At 36.5% G+C, this 20,465-nt stretch overlaps 1 protein-coding gene across 1 annotated transcript in view; it reads left to right on the top strand.

Moving 5' to 3' along the window:
• Nucleotides 1-20,465, top strand: part of LOC127425389 (CUB and sushi domain-containing protein 3-like) — a 701,868-nt gene that overhangs the window by 589,942 nt on the left and 91,461 nt on the right. Inside the window, exons 42-47 of the mRNA XM_051671320.1 lie at nucleotides 909-1,097; nucleotides 3,638-3,815; nucleotides 6,833-6,978; nucleotides 12,288-12,368; nucleotides 17,628-17,741; nucleotides 19,815-20,003. Coding sequence (XP_051527280.1) covers nucleotides 909-1,097; nucleotides 3,638-3,815; nucleotides 6,833-6,978; nucleotides 12,288-12,368; nucleotides 17,628-17,741; nucleotides 19,815-20,003 — 897 coding nt within the window. The remainder of the gene's footprint in view (nucleotides 1-908; nucleotides 1,098-3,637; nucleotides 3,816-6,832; nucleotides 6,979-12,287; nucleotides 12,369-17,627; nucleotides 17,742-19,814; nucleotides 20,004-20,465) is intronic.

Raw genomic sequence — 20,465 nt, 5'->3', positions numbered from 1 at the left:
TTGGGGAACATTGTCAGAGCAGAAGGAAGCAAGTTTTCTCCAGGATAACCTTGTACGTGGCTTGATCGGTGATGATCTGGGGGTGCTTCAGCAAGGCTGGAATCAGGCAGATTCATCTTTGTGATGGACACATGAATCAAGCCATGTACATGGTTATCCTGGAAGAAAACTTGCTTCCTTCTGCTCTGACAATGTTCCCCAACTCTGAGGATTATTTTTTCCAGTAGGACAATGTTCCATGCCACACAGCCAGGTCAATCAAGGTGTGGATGGAGGAGCACCAGATCAAGACCCTGTCATGGCAAGCCCAATCTCCAGACCTTAACCCCATTGTAAACCTCTGGAGTTTAATCAAGAGGAAGATGGATGGCCACAAGCCATCAAACAAAGCCAAGCTGCTTGAATTTTTGCTTCAGGAGTGGCATAAAGTCACCCAAAAGCAATGTGAAAGACCGATATATAGCATGCCGAGAATGAACTCTTCCTAAGTTAAAACATTAGTATTGTCTTGTTTAAAAATTATTATGAACCTGTTTTCTTTGCATTATTCAAGGTTTGAAAACACTGCATCTTTTTGTTATTTTGACCAGTTATCATTTTCTGCAAATAAATGCTCTCAATTTAATTTGGGAGAAATGTTGACAGTACTTTATAGAATAAAACAAAAATGTTCATTTTACTCAAACACATCAGAGAAACTGATATTTTAGTCAGTGGTCTCTTAAATTTTTTCCAGAGCTGTATAAATATATATATATAATATATTGTATATACTAATTAAAAAAATAATGACATACTAAATGTTCACATAATCAAAGGCAATGCACCCACAAATGCACTGTGGAGTTAAAATGGGCCATTGTATTTACACTTCTCACACATTAATATGTTTTTGTCTGTTTCTCCAGCCTATCAGCTGCAGAGCTGTCCTGACCCCCGACCCTTCAGGAATGGTATTGTAATAGGCAGTGACTTTAGTGTGGGCATGACGGTGTCTTTTGAGTGCTTACCTGGTTACTCACTCATTGGGGAGACCTCTCTAACCTGCCTCCATGGTACCAGTCGGAACTGGAACAATCCTATACCACGCTGTGAAGGTAGGTTTTTTTCTTCTCTGCTTCTTACTGTTCTTACTGGAAGGTACAAGGCCTGTTATTAAATGCAGGTGTCTTCATATCCTGCCTTAATGCGGTATTGAAATTGAATGACCCCAGTTTTTCATGCATGCAGCTGCTCGTTGTAAGTTATTATAAAAGTGTCACCAGTCGCTTACAGCTGATGACATTATACGCTGATGTAAGAGATATGCTCGCAAGTGAGATTTATTGCCTTATTTTAATAATATTACTAAAGGCACAAAGTTAAACAGTGCCACGCATCTTTATAGCAAGAGCAAATATGCAATGCTTCAGTGGTCAACTTTATTTTTCAGAGCACAATGAATTGATGTCATTCCATAACGATCACAGCTAAGAGATAACATTTTGAAGATAAAACCTTAAAAGGTGCACTAAGTAATGTTTTGTTAATGTGTTGCTGGCTCTTATTCGGCTTACAAAACAATGGAGACCACAGTGGTTTTTGGACTTCACACTGACACCTATTGGTGTGGATCCAGTATCATATAAATGCAAAGGTTTTCAATAACTCATGTCTTAGCCGCTTTTCCACTATCGGGCCAGTGCGAGCCAAGGCTATCAACTGGCCAGCTGGGGCCAATAGCCTCGGACCTTGAGCCATGAGACTAAAATCGATCTGCATTCCCACCACTGGGCCAATAGCCCCGCAGCATTGCCCCAAAACCAGGCCTTAACACGCCGCCCTGGTGCCAATGTCACACACCCCACCCATTTCACAAGCAAGAGGGGAGCTCAAGCTGAGGTATCATGTTATCTAGTTATCTAGAATATCTTGCTAGCTTGCAAGATAAGTTAGCGTTGACAACTCACCGACTGTACCTGTGATGGTGTCCTGAGTGGTTTCTCCACTAACAGTGGGATGATGTCCCAGCACACCGTGTACGGTTTCGACCATGAAAAGTTCTTCCTTTGGGCATCACTTTGTCCATTGTGTGTTTTAACAGATTTGTACTGTACATGCAACTTTTTAGTTTTTCCCGAACCTGTACCGTTGTGCACTGGATACACAGCCTGGTGAATTCGGTGAAAGTCTAACTTTGACCCCGCCTCAATCCCCAGTTGGCCTTGTTTGGCCCAAGGGTAATCGGCGGGCCAAAGGCCATTGGCCGTTGGCCCCGAGAAAGCCCAGATGCACGATGAAGCCCCAGAAGTGACAGTGGGAATGCAACTGGCCTTGGCACGCACTAGCACGCCCTCATTTGGCCCAATAAATCAAATAAAACAGCTTTTTCAAGGCCATTGATATGACTAGATTTATCTAATGTGTGCATCAACAGAGCTTAGTGGTAAGGATCTTTTTTTTACTGCCCCAGTCATACTAGTACTAGTAGATTTTTAATTGCCCTTCCAATATTCTTGCTGGCCACACCACAAAAATTATAAATGTTATTTATAGTGACATTTTTTGGATATGTGTCAGAAAATAAAATATTTAAGTTTTCTTTACAAAAAACAATTTACAAAAATCATTTATTAGGTTTATTTGCAATAATAGCTGATAATTGTGCAGTTGTAATGTACTGTAACTCATGACAGTTATTCATAAACATAAATGATGGAACTTTTGTGACATATTTAACATTTTTACATTTATGCATTTGGCTAATCCTTTTATCCAAAGCAACTTCTATTGCATTCAAGGCATACATTTTATCAGTTTGTGTGTTCCCTGGGTATTGAACCCATGATCTTGCTGTTACTAGCACCATGCTATACCAACTCATCTCAACTAAGATCTCATGATCTTAAAAACCTTTTGATCTGAAGGCGTATGCTTAAATATTTGAAATTAGTTTTGTAGGCAAAAATATAATTGTGCCAACTTATTAATTTATTTAATTACAAAGCTAAAATCTTATTTAAAAAAAAAAAAGTTTTTGAAATGGATGATTTGGACCGAATAATTAAGAAAAGCAGCCACTAAGTGCCCAGCATATAGATGGGGTACTTTTCAATACTGTTTAAAAAGCATCCCAGGGTGATACCTCAAGAAGTTGGTTGAGAAAATGTCAAGAGTGCAAAATCTAGGCAAAGTGTGGCCACTTTGAAGATGCTAAAATATAACTTAGTTTTGATTTATTTTGGATTTTTTTTAGTCACAACATAATTTCCATATTTCCATTCCTATTATTCCATAGTTGTGATGACTTTACTATTATTCTAAAATGTAAAAAAAAAAAAATAAAGAGTGAGTAAATGACCCTAAACTTTTGAACAGTAGTGTATAAATATGATCAACAAACACAAGATGTAATGACAGCAGCACTGGCCCGATAGGTAAAGCGACTGGCCCATTACCAGGCCTGAATCTTTTTCACACAAGCCCCAAGTTAGCGGGCCATCCTTATTGTTAAGCCCTGTATCACCATATTTGACGTAAATACAGTTCATGTCTTGAACTTTTTAATTGAAAAATAAATGAGTGTACCTTTAACTGACTTATAAACAAAATGTATGGTGATAACATAACTTTTTCCTGCAACATTTCTTTCCAAAAGCTCTGTGTGGCGGAAACATCACCTCTATGAACGGTACCATCTTTTCTCCTGGTCACCCCGCTGAATACCCCAACTTCCAGGATTGTGTGTGGAGTGTCAGGGTGCCCCCTGGAAATGGCATCTACATCAACTTCACTGTCCTCAGCACAGAGCCAATCTACGACTACATCACCGTGTGGTAAACTCTCAAATGAATCTCATGAATATGTGATGATGAACTTGTTAGGAATAAATGAATATTCATCAGACTATGATCAATAATAATGGCACAGTAAGAAGTAGGCCTCCTCTGTTGAGAGATGGGACCACAATTGTGGATAAATGATTGCAAACGTGTTTCAAGACTGCTTCTGAGCCATAGGAACAGAGGGTCTATTGTGGCCAAACGCAAAACGTCCTTGAAAGCAAGACATTCACTTTCTGTGTGCAAAACCGCTTTGTGGTCCCTTGGAGAGCACCAAAGCACACTTGTATCTTTTAAATCCAACAAAACCACTTTCAGGGCTAGCTGCCACCCCGTTTGCTTGGCTAGGCATCACAGTATCCCTCAACTCAATTTGCAAAGCATTTAGGGGTCAATTTTCAGGATTATATTCAGTTTTTGCTTTTGCGTACCAACATAGTGTCTTGAAATGGAAAAAGTTGGTCTAAATCAGCAAATCAGTCTAAATCAAACTGTCCTAATCCAGTAATAACGAGCAACTGGAAAGGTAATGGAAAGTCATGGAAATGTAGAGATAAAAATGTGATGTACGTATATGTAATATGTATATTTAACCTTTAAATTTTAGTTTAACATTTACTTAACTATAAATGTATTATACGTTTCAGCAAACTATCAGGGTTCCAGATTTCCTTTGCATTCATTTGCCTTCTGAGTGTTGTCTTTTTAAGCTTTCATGAGAAGATTTTGCTAATTGGGTATGCTGCACTTTATTTGCCTTCAATGGCTACTGGGTTTGTCTCCTCATGGAAAGTAAGCCCATTTGCTTTGGTGTTTTAAATACACATGTGAGACTCTAAAGTGTGTCTTCAAACAAAAAAAATTTATTTGGAGGTTTAGCAAGATCAATATAATCACATAATTAAAGAATAATCAAACAACAATTTAGATTTTATGCTTAGAGTGCTTTGAGTAAAAAGTTCCTAAATGCATCCCCCAGGCTTTGGAGAAACAACATAGGCCTCAAGATATTTTTTGTAACACAGCATGCAACTTTTTAAGTTATTGTTGTGCAGTGGGGTGTAAAAGTTGGAGACCGCATAAGAAATCTTTGATTTCTTTTCAACTTTGAAGTTTTAGAATTTTGAAAAAGATTATCTATGACACAAAATGAAGAAGAAATATTTAAGATTCTCCTATATTTCTCAGTCACCAATCAAATATTAGAAAATTTGTGACTTTGACCATGTTAACTCATTACAAAAGATCAGCACACAAGATGCTTTTTGGAATTTTCTCAGATCATGCTGGGATAACATGGATCATCAGGTTTTGAACTCAAGCTGTCATTAAAGCAAAAGATTGACATACCAAATTCTATGAAATGTTGAAATTCATTAAAACATTTTTATAATTTCAATTTTCACTCTAGACCTGAATTAAATCATATTTAAAAATGCAAAATTGAAGCATTTTAACTAGTGGTCTCCAGGTTTTGGATCCCACTATTTATGTTATTGATATATTTCTAAAGGAGGTACTGACAATGACAGGCGTTTGTCCTCACAGAGTCAGTTCAGGCCGTTCGGTGTTTTGAAATAGCTGAAGCTTTTGGCTAATCGTCCTTCACATCACTGTGACGCCCAGTTGCGGGGGAGATGGAATAATGCATTGAATGAAACCCAGGATGAATCCAATAATTAATGTAATCTGTTCACTTCTCATATCAGAGGTCCCTCTTGTTTAAGTAAAATTCCAGAGGGTATTTTTATTTATTAATGGCTTCTGCACACCCTGCACTTGGTTGTTTTAAATAATGCATTTTCAGCAGAAATAGAGGTTACATTATTGCATTTCTTTCCTCTTTTTTTTTTTTTTTTTGCTCTGCACTGTTTGGAATAGAGATTGTATTTACATTGTTAGTTGAAGTGCTTCAATCTCTCCTGAAACCTAAAATACCATATACATTTAATAAATCATACAAGTATACACCATTCTGTCTAGCTTTCTCTTTGGATACTATATCAGTTACTTAGTGTGCTGCTCCTGTGACCATCTCATGTATCATAGGTGACCTATAAAACAATGTCTTTTGGTTCATTAGTCCAGCCCTATATCGTAGATGTACAGTACAACAAAGACTTTAGCACAAAACCACCATGCATTTCTGCTGGGCTGCTTATTGTAAAGAGATAGCTAGATATGGAAGGAGGAGAGCTTAATAAACTGCAAGACACATAGAAATGACTGTCTATTTTGGAGCTGAGCATCTAGCTCATAGTTTCTTTCAGTCAATAATAGGGAAAATATTGCTGTCTTCGCTTAAAGTCCCATTTCAGACACTATGGCTCATAAAAGCAGCGTTCACCGATAAACTGTGCAGCGATCAGTCTTAAACTATGAAGCACATAGTTTATTTGTTCTCCATGTAATTGCATAGTCATTATATTTGTTAGGCCACTGGGTTAAAGTTCCATTTCAGATACTTTATGGTTCATAAAGGCAACCTTAAGTAATATACTACAGTGGAAATCAGACTTAAACCACGAAATATTTCATTTATTTTCTCCCAGTGTAATTGCATAATCACATTTTTTGCTGGGCTACTGTATAGAGTAAGTGTATGAGAACATGCTTAAGATGCATTCTGAGGGTGTAAAAAGTCAGTTTGAAAACAAGCGAATTGGATTTCTGAAAGCACAATTGGACCCATCTGTCTGAAATTCTCACTGCTCAATGGATGTCTATGTTAGAGTACATTTTAGCGAAAAGTTAAAGGAATACTTTACCCAAAAATGAGCTTCACTTTTGGAAACCCTTGCGTTTTTCTTCTGTCCTTGTGACACACAATCCCAACTGAAAACTATTGATTTACTAGAGTTTTTAATAGCTGTTTCAGACCACACAACGTTGTATCAATATACTGTATTTTTATAACATTAAATGAGTTAGGCCTGCCTTAATTTTAAAAAATCAGTTCAATAATTCTAGATTAGTCATGAATAAAATGTTTCTATTTCAAATTTTTGCAGGGATGGTCCAGACCAGAGCTCTCCACAGATTGGTCAGTTCAGTGGTAACACAGCGCTGGAGTCGGTCTACAGCACATCAAATCAGATTCTCATCAAGTTTCACAGCGACTTCAGTGGAAGTGGTTTCTTTGTGCTGAGTTACCATGGTGAGACTCTCCTTTTTTTTATATATGTACAGGCATTTGGCTTTTATTGAACAGGAGAATATAGAAGTGACTGGAAACAAGGGTTAAAATACTCAGTGGTGGGCATGTCTGAGCACATACTCCACCCTCCATGCCACGTCGTTGATACAAACCTCTGAATACCAAATCAGTTACCCCCTCCACAAAACAGAAGACACCATATTTTATTTGACGGAAATGTAAATGAGGCTGTGAGGAATAGAATTACATTCCACCCAATTTATCATACTTTTTTATATTTATCAAAAACCTTGGAAAGCATGGGTTGTGAAAACTGGACATAGACCTGGACATTAGATCAAAGACATTAAAGGGATAGTTCACCCAAAATTAAAATTCACTCATCATTTACTCACCCTCGTGCATCCCAAATATGTATGACTTTCTTTCTTCTGCTGAACACAAATGAAGATTTTTATAAGAATATCTCACCTCTGTATGTTCATACAATGCAAGTGAATAGTGGCCAGAACTTTGAAGGTCCAAAAAGCTTATAAAGGCAGCATAAGTCTTCAGAAGCGATATAATAGAAACATATCAATATTTAAGTCATTTTTGTTATAAATATCCACTTTCACATTCTTCATTTGTTTTTGGTGATTTGTATTTTTGTGCATATTGCCACCTACTGGGCAGGGAGGAGAATTTAGAGTAAAAAATATATTAAATATTGATCTGTTTCTCACCCACACCTAGCATATCACTTCTGAAGATATGAATTTAACCACTGGAGTCATATGGATTACTTTTGCCATTATGCTGCCTTTATGTGATTTTTAGACCTTTAAAGTTCTGGCCACCATTCACTTGCATTGTATGGACCTTCGTTTGTGTTCAGCAGAAGAAAGTAAGTCATACACATCTGGGATGGCATGAATGTGAGTAAATGATGAGAATTTTCATTTTTTGGTGAACTATCCCTTTAAGACTGTTTTACCCAATAAACAGAATATATTTCCATCCACATCCTCATTTTCATTCACGTCAAATTAATATGGCATCTACCATGACTAAGGTCAATTGAGCCAGTTTTGTCAGCTGTAACTGTTTAAGTTCTACATCCTTTGTTTCTTTGGAAGACTGTGAAGAATGTAGTGTTTATCACACTTTCATCTATTGATGTCAAGTGGATTCTAAGTGCAAGTTTCATGTTCTGATCTTGCAGCCTCATGTATACTGTATGTAAACTACCTTAACATACTCACATGTCTATATAAATTATTGCTTAGACTTGTTTAATTTTAATCTAACTAAATTGTGTAAGACTCTTATCAAGCCCAGAACCAGGGATGACCTGCAAACAGTATTATAAAATTGGTGCATTCCGTTTCAACAATTGTTTGTCTACACAGTGTGTCTGAATTATTTCTAATTTGTTCACCTCTCTCCCCAACAACATATGCAGCTATGTTCTAACTAACAGGCACTCAAACTGGCTTGCATTTACACTGATTATATTGACATAAGTTGGGCCTCTGAGTAGTATTCATGGTTTGTTACATGCTTTAATACTGATCCCCAGCCCGTGTCAGTTGTCACTCCGGGCTTAATGATTCTCGAGACTCATTGAGGCAAATGGCCATTTCAGGCCATGTGTCATGCCAACAATCACATCAAACACAATTGTACAGCCACATACTCGGGCTGACACTGGTTTTCTTAATTTTTCCAATGTTATTCTGTGCAGTTAGATACATAAAGAGGCATTTTTTGCTTTGAGAGTTTCATAAAATATCTGCTGTTTGTGGTAATTTGATTATTCACTTTTAGGAAATGCTAATTATGAGGATACGGTGAGGTATGGGGTTTTTGATAAGTCTAAAAAATTTACATTCAGTTGCACTAACTTAAAGCGCTTATGAACACTTTATTAAAGCAACAAGCCATTAGAAACCACTGATTTTACTACGGGTAAGGGGTATAAATATATCAATAATTTCTGCAATGTAGTATAATTAATTAATTATCCTAACTGTAGGCTGTTTGCATTTGCCATACAACCTAGCAACTTGGCACATTAATATAGAATCACAGATGAGCGTTTGTGGTAATTTTATAACATTTTCAAACATCACTTATCCAATCAGAATTTAGAGTGGGACTTATCAATTTTATATGTATGTTTAATGTTGTGTGTCACGATTTTATATTGGGGTGTAAATCTGTGTGTTGGCAGTTGTAAAGCCTTTTTTTTTTTTTTTTTTTTTTTTTAAGGTTTTATTCTCCAAAACATATTGTTATATCACTCCATAGGTTTTGTTTCTCTGCCCATCTTTTGTGGATTGAATGAGAATTGCAAATGACTCATTTTCCTTCTGCAGATGCTTTAGACTGTGATGTGCATGCATAACAAAGAGAAAGGAGTGTCTATATTTACTCAGATTTGCCCTGGGAATATGCCGCTCCATCATAATGAGTTTAACTTTGATTCTTTTTGATTTGGAGTAAATGGGACACTGAGTTGAAAGACAAACTTTATTTCCAACCATCCGCTTTGATATGGATTAGTAGAAATTACTAGCCATTAAACTGAAATATTCATCCAGTATTTAGTATGTTATCTAATCATATTTGGCTCTGTCGGGCCTGCCAATCTGCTCTCTGATGTTGCATCCTCTAGTGTTTTAAAGCTAATCTAGCCAAAGCACCTTAGACAGGAATCTATGGAATATGATTATGAGCTCGAAATGGGCTCTCGAATGCAGATATCAGGCCCCTTCAAATTCACTCAGGTTTATTAGCGGGACTTTACTCAATATTCTGTCCAGACACCAAGGACATCAAAGAGGTTGGGGAAGCACCAAGAAGCCTATTTTTATGACTTAATTCCAAAGTCTAATTCTAATGGATCTCAGAAATACATAAGCTATCCACTTCCACCTCCCTTGCTCCTTGATTCATTACAGAAAAACTCAAGAAAAAAGAACAAAAGGTTATTGCTTAAAAGATTATTTTGCCCAAAAATGACTGAGACTTTTGTGGAAGAAAGAATGTCACATGGGTTTCCAACAACATTAAAGCGAGAAAATAATGACAATTTTCATTTTTGGGTGATATATCCTTTTTAAGTTTCATGTTCATTTTCCCCCTCCTGTTTCACACTCCCTTGAAAAGCCTCTTCATGGGAAGTAAACTTGTGACTTTAGCCACTTGGCTATCGATCAGAGCTTCTATGCTCAGCTCTCCAGGCTACCCTTTTTGTTGCTGTTCCATTTTGGCCACTTACCCCAAACACAACAGGGAACTCATCAGCAAAAAGCTGAAAATCCGCCACATGCTAAGTGTCCCTTAATAATTAATTAGTGTTTTTCCAATCAGACTTCCGAAAGCTTGGCTCACCATTAGACAAGAGAATATAAAGCCAGTGTCTTCTGCTTCCACTTGTCAGTTCCTGATGTCCTCAAGGCAAGGAGCTCAAAGGCTTCTGACATCCATCTTAATCAGTCTGAAGTTTCGACAATTATAGCTTCACGTCGAACCTGGATTCAGCTTGTGTGTTCCAAGGTCCTGTTGCATTCACTGATTTCATTAACATTAGAATAATTAGCACACCAATTGTGCTGTGCAAAGCTACTCGGTAATTATCATCAATACTTATCTATATATTGTAAAAGAAAGGCTGCCATGTTATTATACCCGCAGAACAAATGCATTTCTCATATATTTTCTTCTTGCAGTAAGTGATTCACTTATTATGCATGTCGGTTTCTCATGTTTTGTTCTTAGCGATTGTAGCATCATGCTCACTTGCTAGGGCATGTATCTGCGTGTATCTATTTGCCAGTAATAGATGTGAACAATTGATGAGGCTCCATACTAACAGTGCTGAGCAGGACCATTCTGGAGACACATAGATTGCTGTGATAGTCACCCTTCCATGAGCCTGAGTGTCACCCTACTTAATCTCATCATTATCTGTCATGGCAGGTTCCTCTGTCATTAGTACTGTCTGGATGCCAGCACAACCCTGCACACCCCAAAATGTATTTGGAAACATAAGCCTCATTTAAAATGTATGAATGTCTTTGCATTATTGAACAAAATATCAAACCAAGTGGCATTTATTTGAAAGAAATATAGCACAAACAATTTTCAAGCAAGACATTTTACATAAAGAAGTTTGATAAATATTTTGACACTTTCTGGTTGCAAAACTTTAATGGAACTTGTTCATAGTTAATGTGATGAACTACACCTATGGTTACTCTGATAGGACATCTGTGAGGGAACTTTAGGGGAACTGACTGCATACATGCACTAAAGATCACAGTTGGTTAAAAGTATTTGCAAAGATGGTTCCGAAAACTCTTTGTCCTGGGACATTTCTAGAATAATTTGTTTGCAGATGCCATTTGGTATCTAACATAAGCATGTCAATATTTACAACTGAATTCATAAATTTTAAGTGTGACTTAAAGGGATAGTTCACCCAGAAATGAAAATTCTCTCATCATTTACACACCCTCATGCCATTCCAGATGTGTATGACTTTCTTTCTTCTGCAGTCTACAAACAAAGATGTTTGGAAGAATATCTTAGTTCTGTAGGTCCATACAATGCAAATGAATGGTGACCAGACATGTGAAGCTCCAAAAATCACATAAAGGCCACATAAAAGTAATCCATAAGACTCCAGTGTTTAAATCCATGTCTTCTGAAGCGATATGATAGGTGTGTGTGAGAAACAGATATTAAGTCCTTATTTTACCAAAAATTTATGGTAAAAAAAAAAAATGACTTAAATATTGATCCTTTATCAACCACACCTATCATATTACTTATGAAGAAATGGATTTAACCACTAGATTTTTATGGATTAAATTTATATTGCCTTTCTGTGATATTTGGAGCTTAAAATGTCTGGTCACCATTCACTTGCATTGTATGGACTGACAGAGCTGGGAAATTCTTCTAAAAATCTTTGTTTGTGTTCTGCAGAAAACTGTTATTACAATATCTGGGATGAATCATTTTTGGGTGAACTATCCCTTTAAGTGTCCAAATACTTTTTGGGCCTATGTATAAAGACATATACACACAAGGATGCAACCAAATATTCAAGATTGGGGGGACCAAATCTGTCATGTCTTTAGTGTGTAGGGTTCTGGATAGAGGGTGTGTGGTTGAAGTTTTCAAAATGTCAGAGGTTAGCAAAATGGCTGAAACCGCTTACAGCACTTTCACGTATTTGCAACTGTCAGACAGACAGCATGAAGTGTTTGAATCCTTTTAAACTTTGTCATCTCATCTTTCCTTGTCTTTCTCTACAGCCTACCAGTTACGAGTGTGCCAACCTCCATCAGAAGTGGCAAACGCAGATATCCTGATGGAGGACAATGAGTTAGAGATAGGTATGAATACACTGCATTCCTATTACATACACTGTAAAAAATTTACTGTAGAATTAACAGGAATTACCTGGCAAAAAAGTTGCCAACAAAGTACTGTAAATATGTTAATGTAACTGCTGTAAAACAAATTACAGCATAATACTGGAAAGCAATTTACAGCTAACTGTTGTATGTGAAATACAGTAGTTTGTTGTTGTTTTTTACAGTAACATTGAATTAAACTAGTAATTTACTTTACAGTTATTTTTTGTAATTATACGGAATTACAATAGTTACCTGGCAATATAAATCCTGTAAATACCCAAAAGGTCAAAATGTTGCTGTAAAATAGTTTTACAGTAAATTGCTGGGAAACATGATCTATTACAATAGCAAACTGTAATATATTGTTTGCCACATTTTTCTGGTAAATTCATTAACATTTTAGAATAAACTGTATTTGAATTTCTTTACAAATCTACAAATCAATAAAACCAAAGTCAAAGATGCTGCAAGTAAAAAATTTATTAAAACTGACAGCATATTTGGTCATTAAGCAAATGCAAGGCACAGTGACATTGTTTCAACTTAATACAACATCATATCCAAATAAAATGGTTAGGTATTACAGACTACATGTGGATGTGTAAACAAACAACTTTTAATTAACTCGTTAACATGTTGGAGAAAGAGATTTACTTATGTAGATCAAGGCAAAAGTGTCTTTTGATAGAAGTGTCCTGGTTTAAATACATTTGAAACTACTGTACTTGCTTAATCATTCAGTCCATTAACCTTTTGAGAAGAGTACACACCTCTTCTCTGTGACCTTTTCCGATTCTTGGTGCCAGTGGGTGTGTTGATTCAAAGAAAACATCTGCGCAAAAATCATTCATAAAAACACATGCAGAAGCTTTAGGATGCAATGTGCAGAATTTGATGAAACATAGGGGTGGGCGATATGACCAAAATCCTATATCACGATATGAGTAATTTTATATCACACTAACTATATATATCAGATATAGTTAAATTTTTCTGAAAAATCAATAAAATATTATTATATATTAAGCCATGTCACAATGTGTAATTTTGAGTAATCCAGTCAATGAATTAAATACTTTATAAATGAAAACTTCTTCATCTTATATAATTTTCTCTTTATTTTGAGCTTGAAAATCATTTTGCATATATAGTATGCAAACTTGAAAAACAATACAATTAAATACCACATTTCAGTCTGATGATGTGCACCAATTTTCTTCTTTTTCTGTTTATTATTATTATTGTTGTTGTTAATATTATTATTGTTATTATTATGATTATTGTTATAACCTTCCTCAAAAAACTTAACATCTTCTCAAAGCAATGCAAAAAGTAAAATAACATAAATAAAGAAAATATTCATAAATAAAACACATAATTAGGCTCTATGTATTTTTAGTAATCATTCAAACAGAATTTTAGAAAGGGTTTTGATGTGTATTTAAAAAATCCACTTGACTTCGAGAGAAACCAGAATGAGTAAAGGGTGTGATCTGCACTTTTTCTGTGAGCACAAATGGAGGGACTGGGATGACTTCAATACTTGCGCACACTTGCATGTTTCAGACTGCTTATGCAACACTCACACAAAACATAGCTGCATGTGTTTGGATGGGAGGCATGTTTGGATCGCAGGATGAATGTCATTGAATTTGCCGCAGAAGCGGATTCAGTGTAGTTTTTCTCGTGTTCTAGACAAGCTTTTCATCTAATGACACATGCAGCTGTCACTGAAAAACTGCCTTTCATTATTTCTATCAGTCTCACGTGAAGCCCTGACCAATGATATATACGCACACATAGATACATCGACATACACAATGTACAAACCTTGCAAGTCGCTGTTTTCTGTTCAGTATCGTGTTTTCTAAAGCCAGACCAATTCCACATCATGAAGGATGCACTTTTTCCTTCATAATCGCCTCTTATCTTCTCATTGAAATGAATTTGAGGAATGAGCAGTCCCTCCGCCTTCCTCCATTTATCCGACAGAGTGTGTAATGCGTGCGTATGTGCTGTACACATTTCTCATGTGGCAATTTTCCAAAATGTATACGGGTTGGCAAATTTCTACCGGTTTATCATGTCTACCAGTATATCGCCCACCCCTAGAGTTCAGTAACAAATAACTGTAATGCTTTACAATGCGTTTGCATTTGTTAATACAAACTAACAATGAACACCCCCCTTTTACAATCTTGGTTAATGTTAATATATACTACTAACACATTTCTTAACATTAAAAGGTGTATGTGATAACATTCTTTAATGCATTAGTAAACGTCTCAAACTCATATGATTTTCTTCTGAACACAAGGATATTTTGATGGAGATATAATGTCTGTTTGTCCAAACAATGCAAGTCATTGGGGTCCAACATTTCCAAGATTTAAAGGGTTCGTTCACCCAAAAATGAAAATCTTCTCATGATTTACTTACCTTTAAGCCATCCCAGATGTGTATGTATTTCTTACACAAACCTATCGATTTCCTACAGAAGACATTAATTGATCGACTGGAGTCAAATGGATTACTTTTATGCTGCCTAAATATGACTTTTGGACCGTCAAATAGCCAGCAGCCTGATGGCACCAGTTTACTTGCTTTGTATGGACAAAAAGAGCTGAAATGAGCTTATAAAAATCTTTATTTCGGTTCTGCTGAAGAAGGAAAGTCATACACGTCTCCAAGGCGTGATCATGATTTGAAGCTTGATAACACTTCCTCACACTTGGCGCGTGCGCAGAGCGCTGTACACGCTTCAGAAGACATGGATTAAACCACTTGAGTCATATGGATTACCTTTATGTCGTTTTTGGAGCTTGTAGGTTTTTCCCATTGACATGTACAGATATATTCACATCATATCTCCATAAAAATTACTTAGTTTGTGTTCTGCAGAAGATAAAAGGTCCTAAGAGTTTGAGATGACATAAAGGATGAGAAAATAACAAGCTTGAACTAACATTAAGATATAAATTAGGCCAAAATTAACAATGAATAACAATTTTTATACAGCATTAGTTAATGTTAACTAATGCATTAAGTGATGTTAACATATGCAACCTTGGTGTAAAGTGTTACCAAAATGCTTCCAACTGCTCATATAAACAGATAAGGGAAATAAAATATACAGTCATCTACAACATATTACAATGTAAACACTATAAAGTAAAAACGTATAATTCAATAATTCAGTCAAAAATCAGCGATCGCTTGACATGTCCAATACTCACTGATTGTGAACCGCTCTGCAACCAACTGGAAACAGAATCACAATCTCCTCCACGTGCCCAAAGAATGTGCAACAGAAAAAAATGAGAAAATTGCATCATTTACTACATTTACTAATGATCTTCAACAGCTAAATCTGATTTCACATACAATGTTTACACCATGTAATAACAGCAAACATAACATAACAAAAAAATGTAAAGCGGATGACTTTTACATCCGAATATCGTCATATCACGCTGTTTTCAACTATGAATGGCTATAATTCACTACGTTTCACATTATAATGTTATGTATATTTGTTTCTGTTCAAAATATGGATTGCTTATACCTTCCATGTGACATTCAATAAAATAAGCATTTTAGCGGGTTTAAAAATATGTTATTTTCAATTCCTGACGTAAATTCAAATAAACGTACCACATATTCTGAATAGTTCTCTTCACTCAGCAGATGTTGTGCTGCTCCAGTCCACCAATGATTTCAAACTTGAGTGTAGCCCGTGCAATCCCATAATGCCACATCACATTATATTATTGTAAAATGCATGAACTATATTCACAACACCTTATACCTGTAAATTAATTTACAGTTGACATGGAAATGTATTGTTAGCTACTGTAATACATTTATTGACCCATAATGCATTGCGAATTACAGTTGCAAATTGTAAAATGTTAAAACATTACATTTCTGTAGAATTTTGCTGTAAAAACTACTGCAATTTGTTATAGTGTATGGTTGCAAAAAGTGATACTGACTCTGAAGTGTTACTGTAGCTTAAAGGGGTTACATCATGCATTTATTTTTCTTTGAGGTTCACTTATAATATTAGTAAAGTTTTTTGCACTAAAAGTAGACATATTGTAGTATTACTCCACCCTGTCTCTGGCCGTGTGTCTATAATGTTTGGTTTCTGTGCTATGTCCCCCTTTAAGACTTCAATATACATACACTGTTATGACTGGCTAACATCTTTGCAGAGCAAATAAACAAAAATGTGGTGTCAGATGTACACCACATCCTGACGTCACAAAAAGGTTTGAGTTCTGAAATGTACAGTTTGTTTTAATTTTACAGTGTCCTTTTAATATGTCAAAATATCAAGGAAATTTTGATTCCTCATAACATGACCCCTTTACAGTAAACCAAGTTTGTGCTGTGAACAATTTGCCCACAGATAAAGGTTAGAATTTGTTTAATGTTAAAATACTCCTTTCTCACTTTAATGTGCAGACTAGAAGTGACAGCAAAATATTTAATCACTATACAAATTCACCTGTACATGCTCTTATATAAATGTACTATCTTTTACCTCCTATACACCTAATCCACCTGTTACAAGAGTCATTCCAGTCAGCCTACTGTTATATTCCCCCAATGCCAAAGTGACAACTAAATTAGTACCCTAAATAAGAGAACCGTTCATAGCTTGAGTTCTCGCCCCCAGGCATTCAGGCATTCTGAAATATCAAGTCTGGCTTTTATGATTGGCGGTACAGAAATTAGGCCAGTACTGTAAGCAAGATGGATTCACCTTGCCCTGTTGCCTAGACACTGGCACTGCATCGGAATGCTCCTCCGCATAGGAACACTCCAGTTCGTCATACTTTTGATGTTCTTCAGGTGCTTACGCATCATTATTTTTAGATAGATTCTGGAGGTGAAGGAATGTGGGGGGTGGGGAGGTTTTCATGCAATGCCAATACAAGGAATTCATTAGCCAGGGCTGCAGACACTGCTGTTTTACAGATCAATTATCAACTCTTCAGGTTTAACATTAAAATATATGTATATTTCACCACCACCATATTACTGGCATCTGTCTCCATTAAAGCCATGCAGGTTAGCTGTCCCACCTAATTAAACAGACGCTTAATCATTCTAAGTCTCTCTCTTTCTCTCTCTCTCTCTCTCTCGCTCTCTCTCTCTCTCTCACTCTCTCTCTCTCTCTCTTTCATTCCTTTTGCCTCCTTCCCTCTGTCTCTCTTTGTCTTTCAGGTGATATTATATGGTATCGTTGTCACCCTGGATTCACTCTAGTGGGGAGTGAGATTCTGACATGCAGGCTAGGGGAAAGGCTACAGATGGACGGACATCCTCCTTCCTGCCAAGGTGAGTGTAATCTTCAATAACAGCTGTGTCCAAAACCAAATGCAGCTGCCATACTGCCTCACTGTCTAGTCAGTCAATAACTTTGGAGGCAGCATTATTGTATGAAGGTACCTCTAAAGGCACCATAACATAAAGTCAAATGATCTAGAACAAATTCAGGTGAGCTTTAGACATGACCAAGCAAATGAAATAAAAAATACAAAAATGAAAATTCCATCATCATTAACACACCTTCATATGTTCCAAACCCATATGACTAACATTTTTAAGTGAAACACAAAAGTACGGCAAAAATGACATTTCTCCTTTTGTGTTCCTCAGAAGAGAGTAAGTCATATGTGTATGGATTGATATGAGGGAGGGTAAATGATGAGAGAATTTCCATTTTTACACTTACATTTATTCATTTAGCAGACGCTTTTATCCAAAGCGACTTACAAATGAGGAATACAGCAAAAGTGATTTGTCAAAAGGAGGCAATAACATGAAAAGTGCTGCAATACAAAAGTTTAAAATTGCTCTGAAGTACAAGTAGGGTGAAGGTGAGAAACAGTGGTGAAAGAATGAAGTGATAATTTATTTGTATTTTTTTTATCATTAAGAAAGAAGATAGTAGTGCATTAGTAGGATCGGGTCAGCTGTTCACAGAAGAGATGCGTCTTTAGATGTTTCTTGAAAATAGTTAGAGAATCAGCTGCTCGGGTGGAGTTCAGTAGGTTGTTCCACCAGCGAGGATCGGTGGAAGCATAAATGCCTTGAACTTTACGTGAGCTACTAATGGCATCCAGTGCAATTTGATGAAAAGAGGCGTGACATACGCTACCTTGGGCTCTAGATATGGCAAGAGCTTGGACAATAAGTTGTGCTGAACCACACACACAGGATATCATTATATTGTGGGATATCATAGACAGCAAGGGTGTATCTATTTTATCTTCAAAAACCTACCACACATCTCAGTAGACATGATGTGACGCAAACATTGGATTTGGAAGTGCTTGTTGCCTTCCTACCTCAGGTAACAATTTTAAGCTCTTGGACACAGCCACTATGACACATAATCACCAGCTTCCACTAACTAGGATTATGTGCCAAATGCTTCTTCCTTTAGACACCAGTGATGTACACAGTAGCACAGAACACGGGTTAAAGGTTTAAATGTGCAAGATGTTGCCACAGAAACGGCTAACCTCCATCCACAACTAAATCACAGGATTTTGGGAAAGCCAGATTATAACCTCAAATCACCCAGACGAGAATCATACATGTAATGAAGGGTAAAATGTGATCAGAAATGGTATTGTTTATAGCCCATGAAGAGCTCAGTCATTCCGTCACCTTTCCTTCCCTCGGTTTGGGTGTTGATGAGTGATGTGGCTCTTGCTGAGTTTAGTGACTCAAACAGCTGCTGCCATTAATCTTTCATGGCTCCATCTTTCTCCCTGCATCCCCAAGAGAGAGCACTCACTTTGTTAGAATTTGTCCTCTGCTTAGATTCAGGTAAGTGCCTGGAAACGGTAGTTCAATAATTTGTCATGCACATTAAAGCAGTTTCAGAGTGGAATAAACAAAGTGAGTCATATTGCAGGAGTTCTCATGAAGTGTTTTGCAGAGTATGTAACATTTCAGGCTGACTTGATAAACAATTGTGGCGTTTTTGCAAGATGGCAAACTGCAGTCACCCTCCACCTAAAGTTTTGAAGAAATATAGTGCCAACAAACTGATTTGTGGATTATTTTTAACAAACTGAAGAACTGTGACAATCTCAGCTGTGATAAAAGATTGTAATGACTAACTGGGATTACATTTTATTAACACATTTTATCCTAAGAGTTAGTTTAGTTTAGCCTAGATCTTGTTCTTTTTGATGAACATTTTGTTGTTCTACCAGTCCTCTAGTGTGCCAGTTCTATTATTGCTTGTTTTGTTTTTTTTGTTTGTTTTTTTATGCACATCTTGTTACAACAGTGCTCTAGTGTACTAGCTACATATATAATTTGCTTATGGATGACTGCTTTGTACAAAATGAATACACAGTAAAATATGTTTTTGGAAATATATTTTTTCCACAGTGCAATGCCCTGCTCACGATGTCCGATTTGACTCATCTGGGGTGATTTTGAGCCCGGGCTACCCAGACAGTTACCCAAACCTACAGATGTGTTCATGGAGCATCAACGTGGAGAAAGGCTACAATATCACCTTGTATTTTGAGTTCTTCCAGACCGAGAAGGAATACGACATTCTGGAAGTCTTTGATGGTAGACCTTTTCTCATTGAAACTCTGTTAGTATGTTATTGGTAAAGACCGGATTTATATGACACTGAATTGTCTTAGTTATATTGTTAATTTATATAAACAATTATTTTGTATATAAAACTGTTCGGTATTTACTGTAAATGTGCATTGTATAATGTGTAGGCCTACCAATACGTACTGCTTTTCATTTCACTGCATGTTTTTACAAATGTAAAGTTTGAAAAGTGAAACTCAAACTGATAGCCGTCTAATAAGAGTTGATATTCTGTGCACAGAGAAGTCACTATTTATTGCCAGAGCTCTTATTATCTACAATTTGCCTGCTTTGCCCATTTTCAAGATATTTCCCAAAAGAAATTTCAAGAGCCAAAGTCCAATTGTGTTCCTCCCAAGCACCAACCCGACGTTACGAGTTTCTTCTTTTTTAGCAGGTATAATTTGATGTAACAGTACTCCTGCAAAT

Source organism: Myxocyprinus asiaticus, chromosome 34, assembly GCF_019703515.2.
Source record: "Myxocyprinus asiaticus isolate MX2 ecotype Aquarium Trade chromosome 34, UBuf_Myxa_2, whole genome shotgun sequence".
Classification (NCBI taxonomy): domain Eukaryota; kingdom Metazoa; phylum Chordata; class Actinopteri; order Cypriniformes; family Catostomidae; genus Myxocyprinus; species Myxocyprinus asiaticus.
This window is presented reverse-complemented; position numbering and strand designations above follow the sequence as displayed.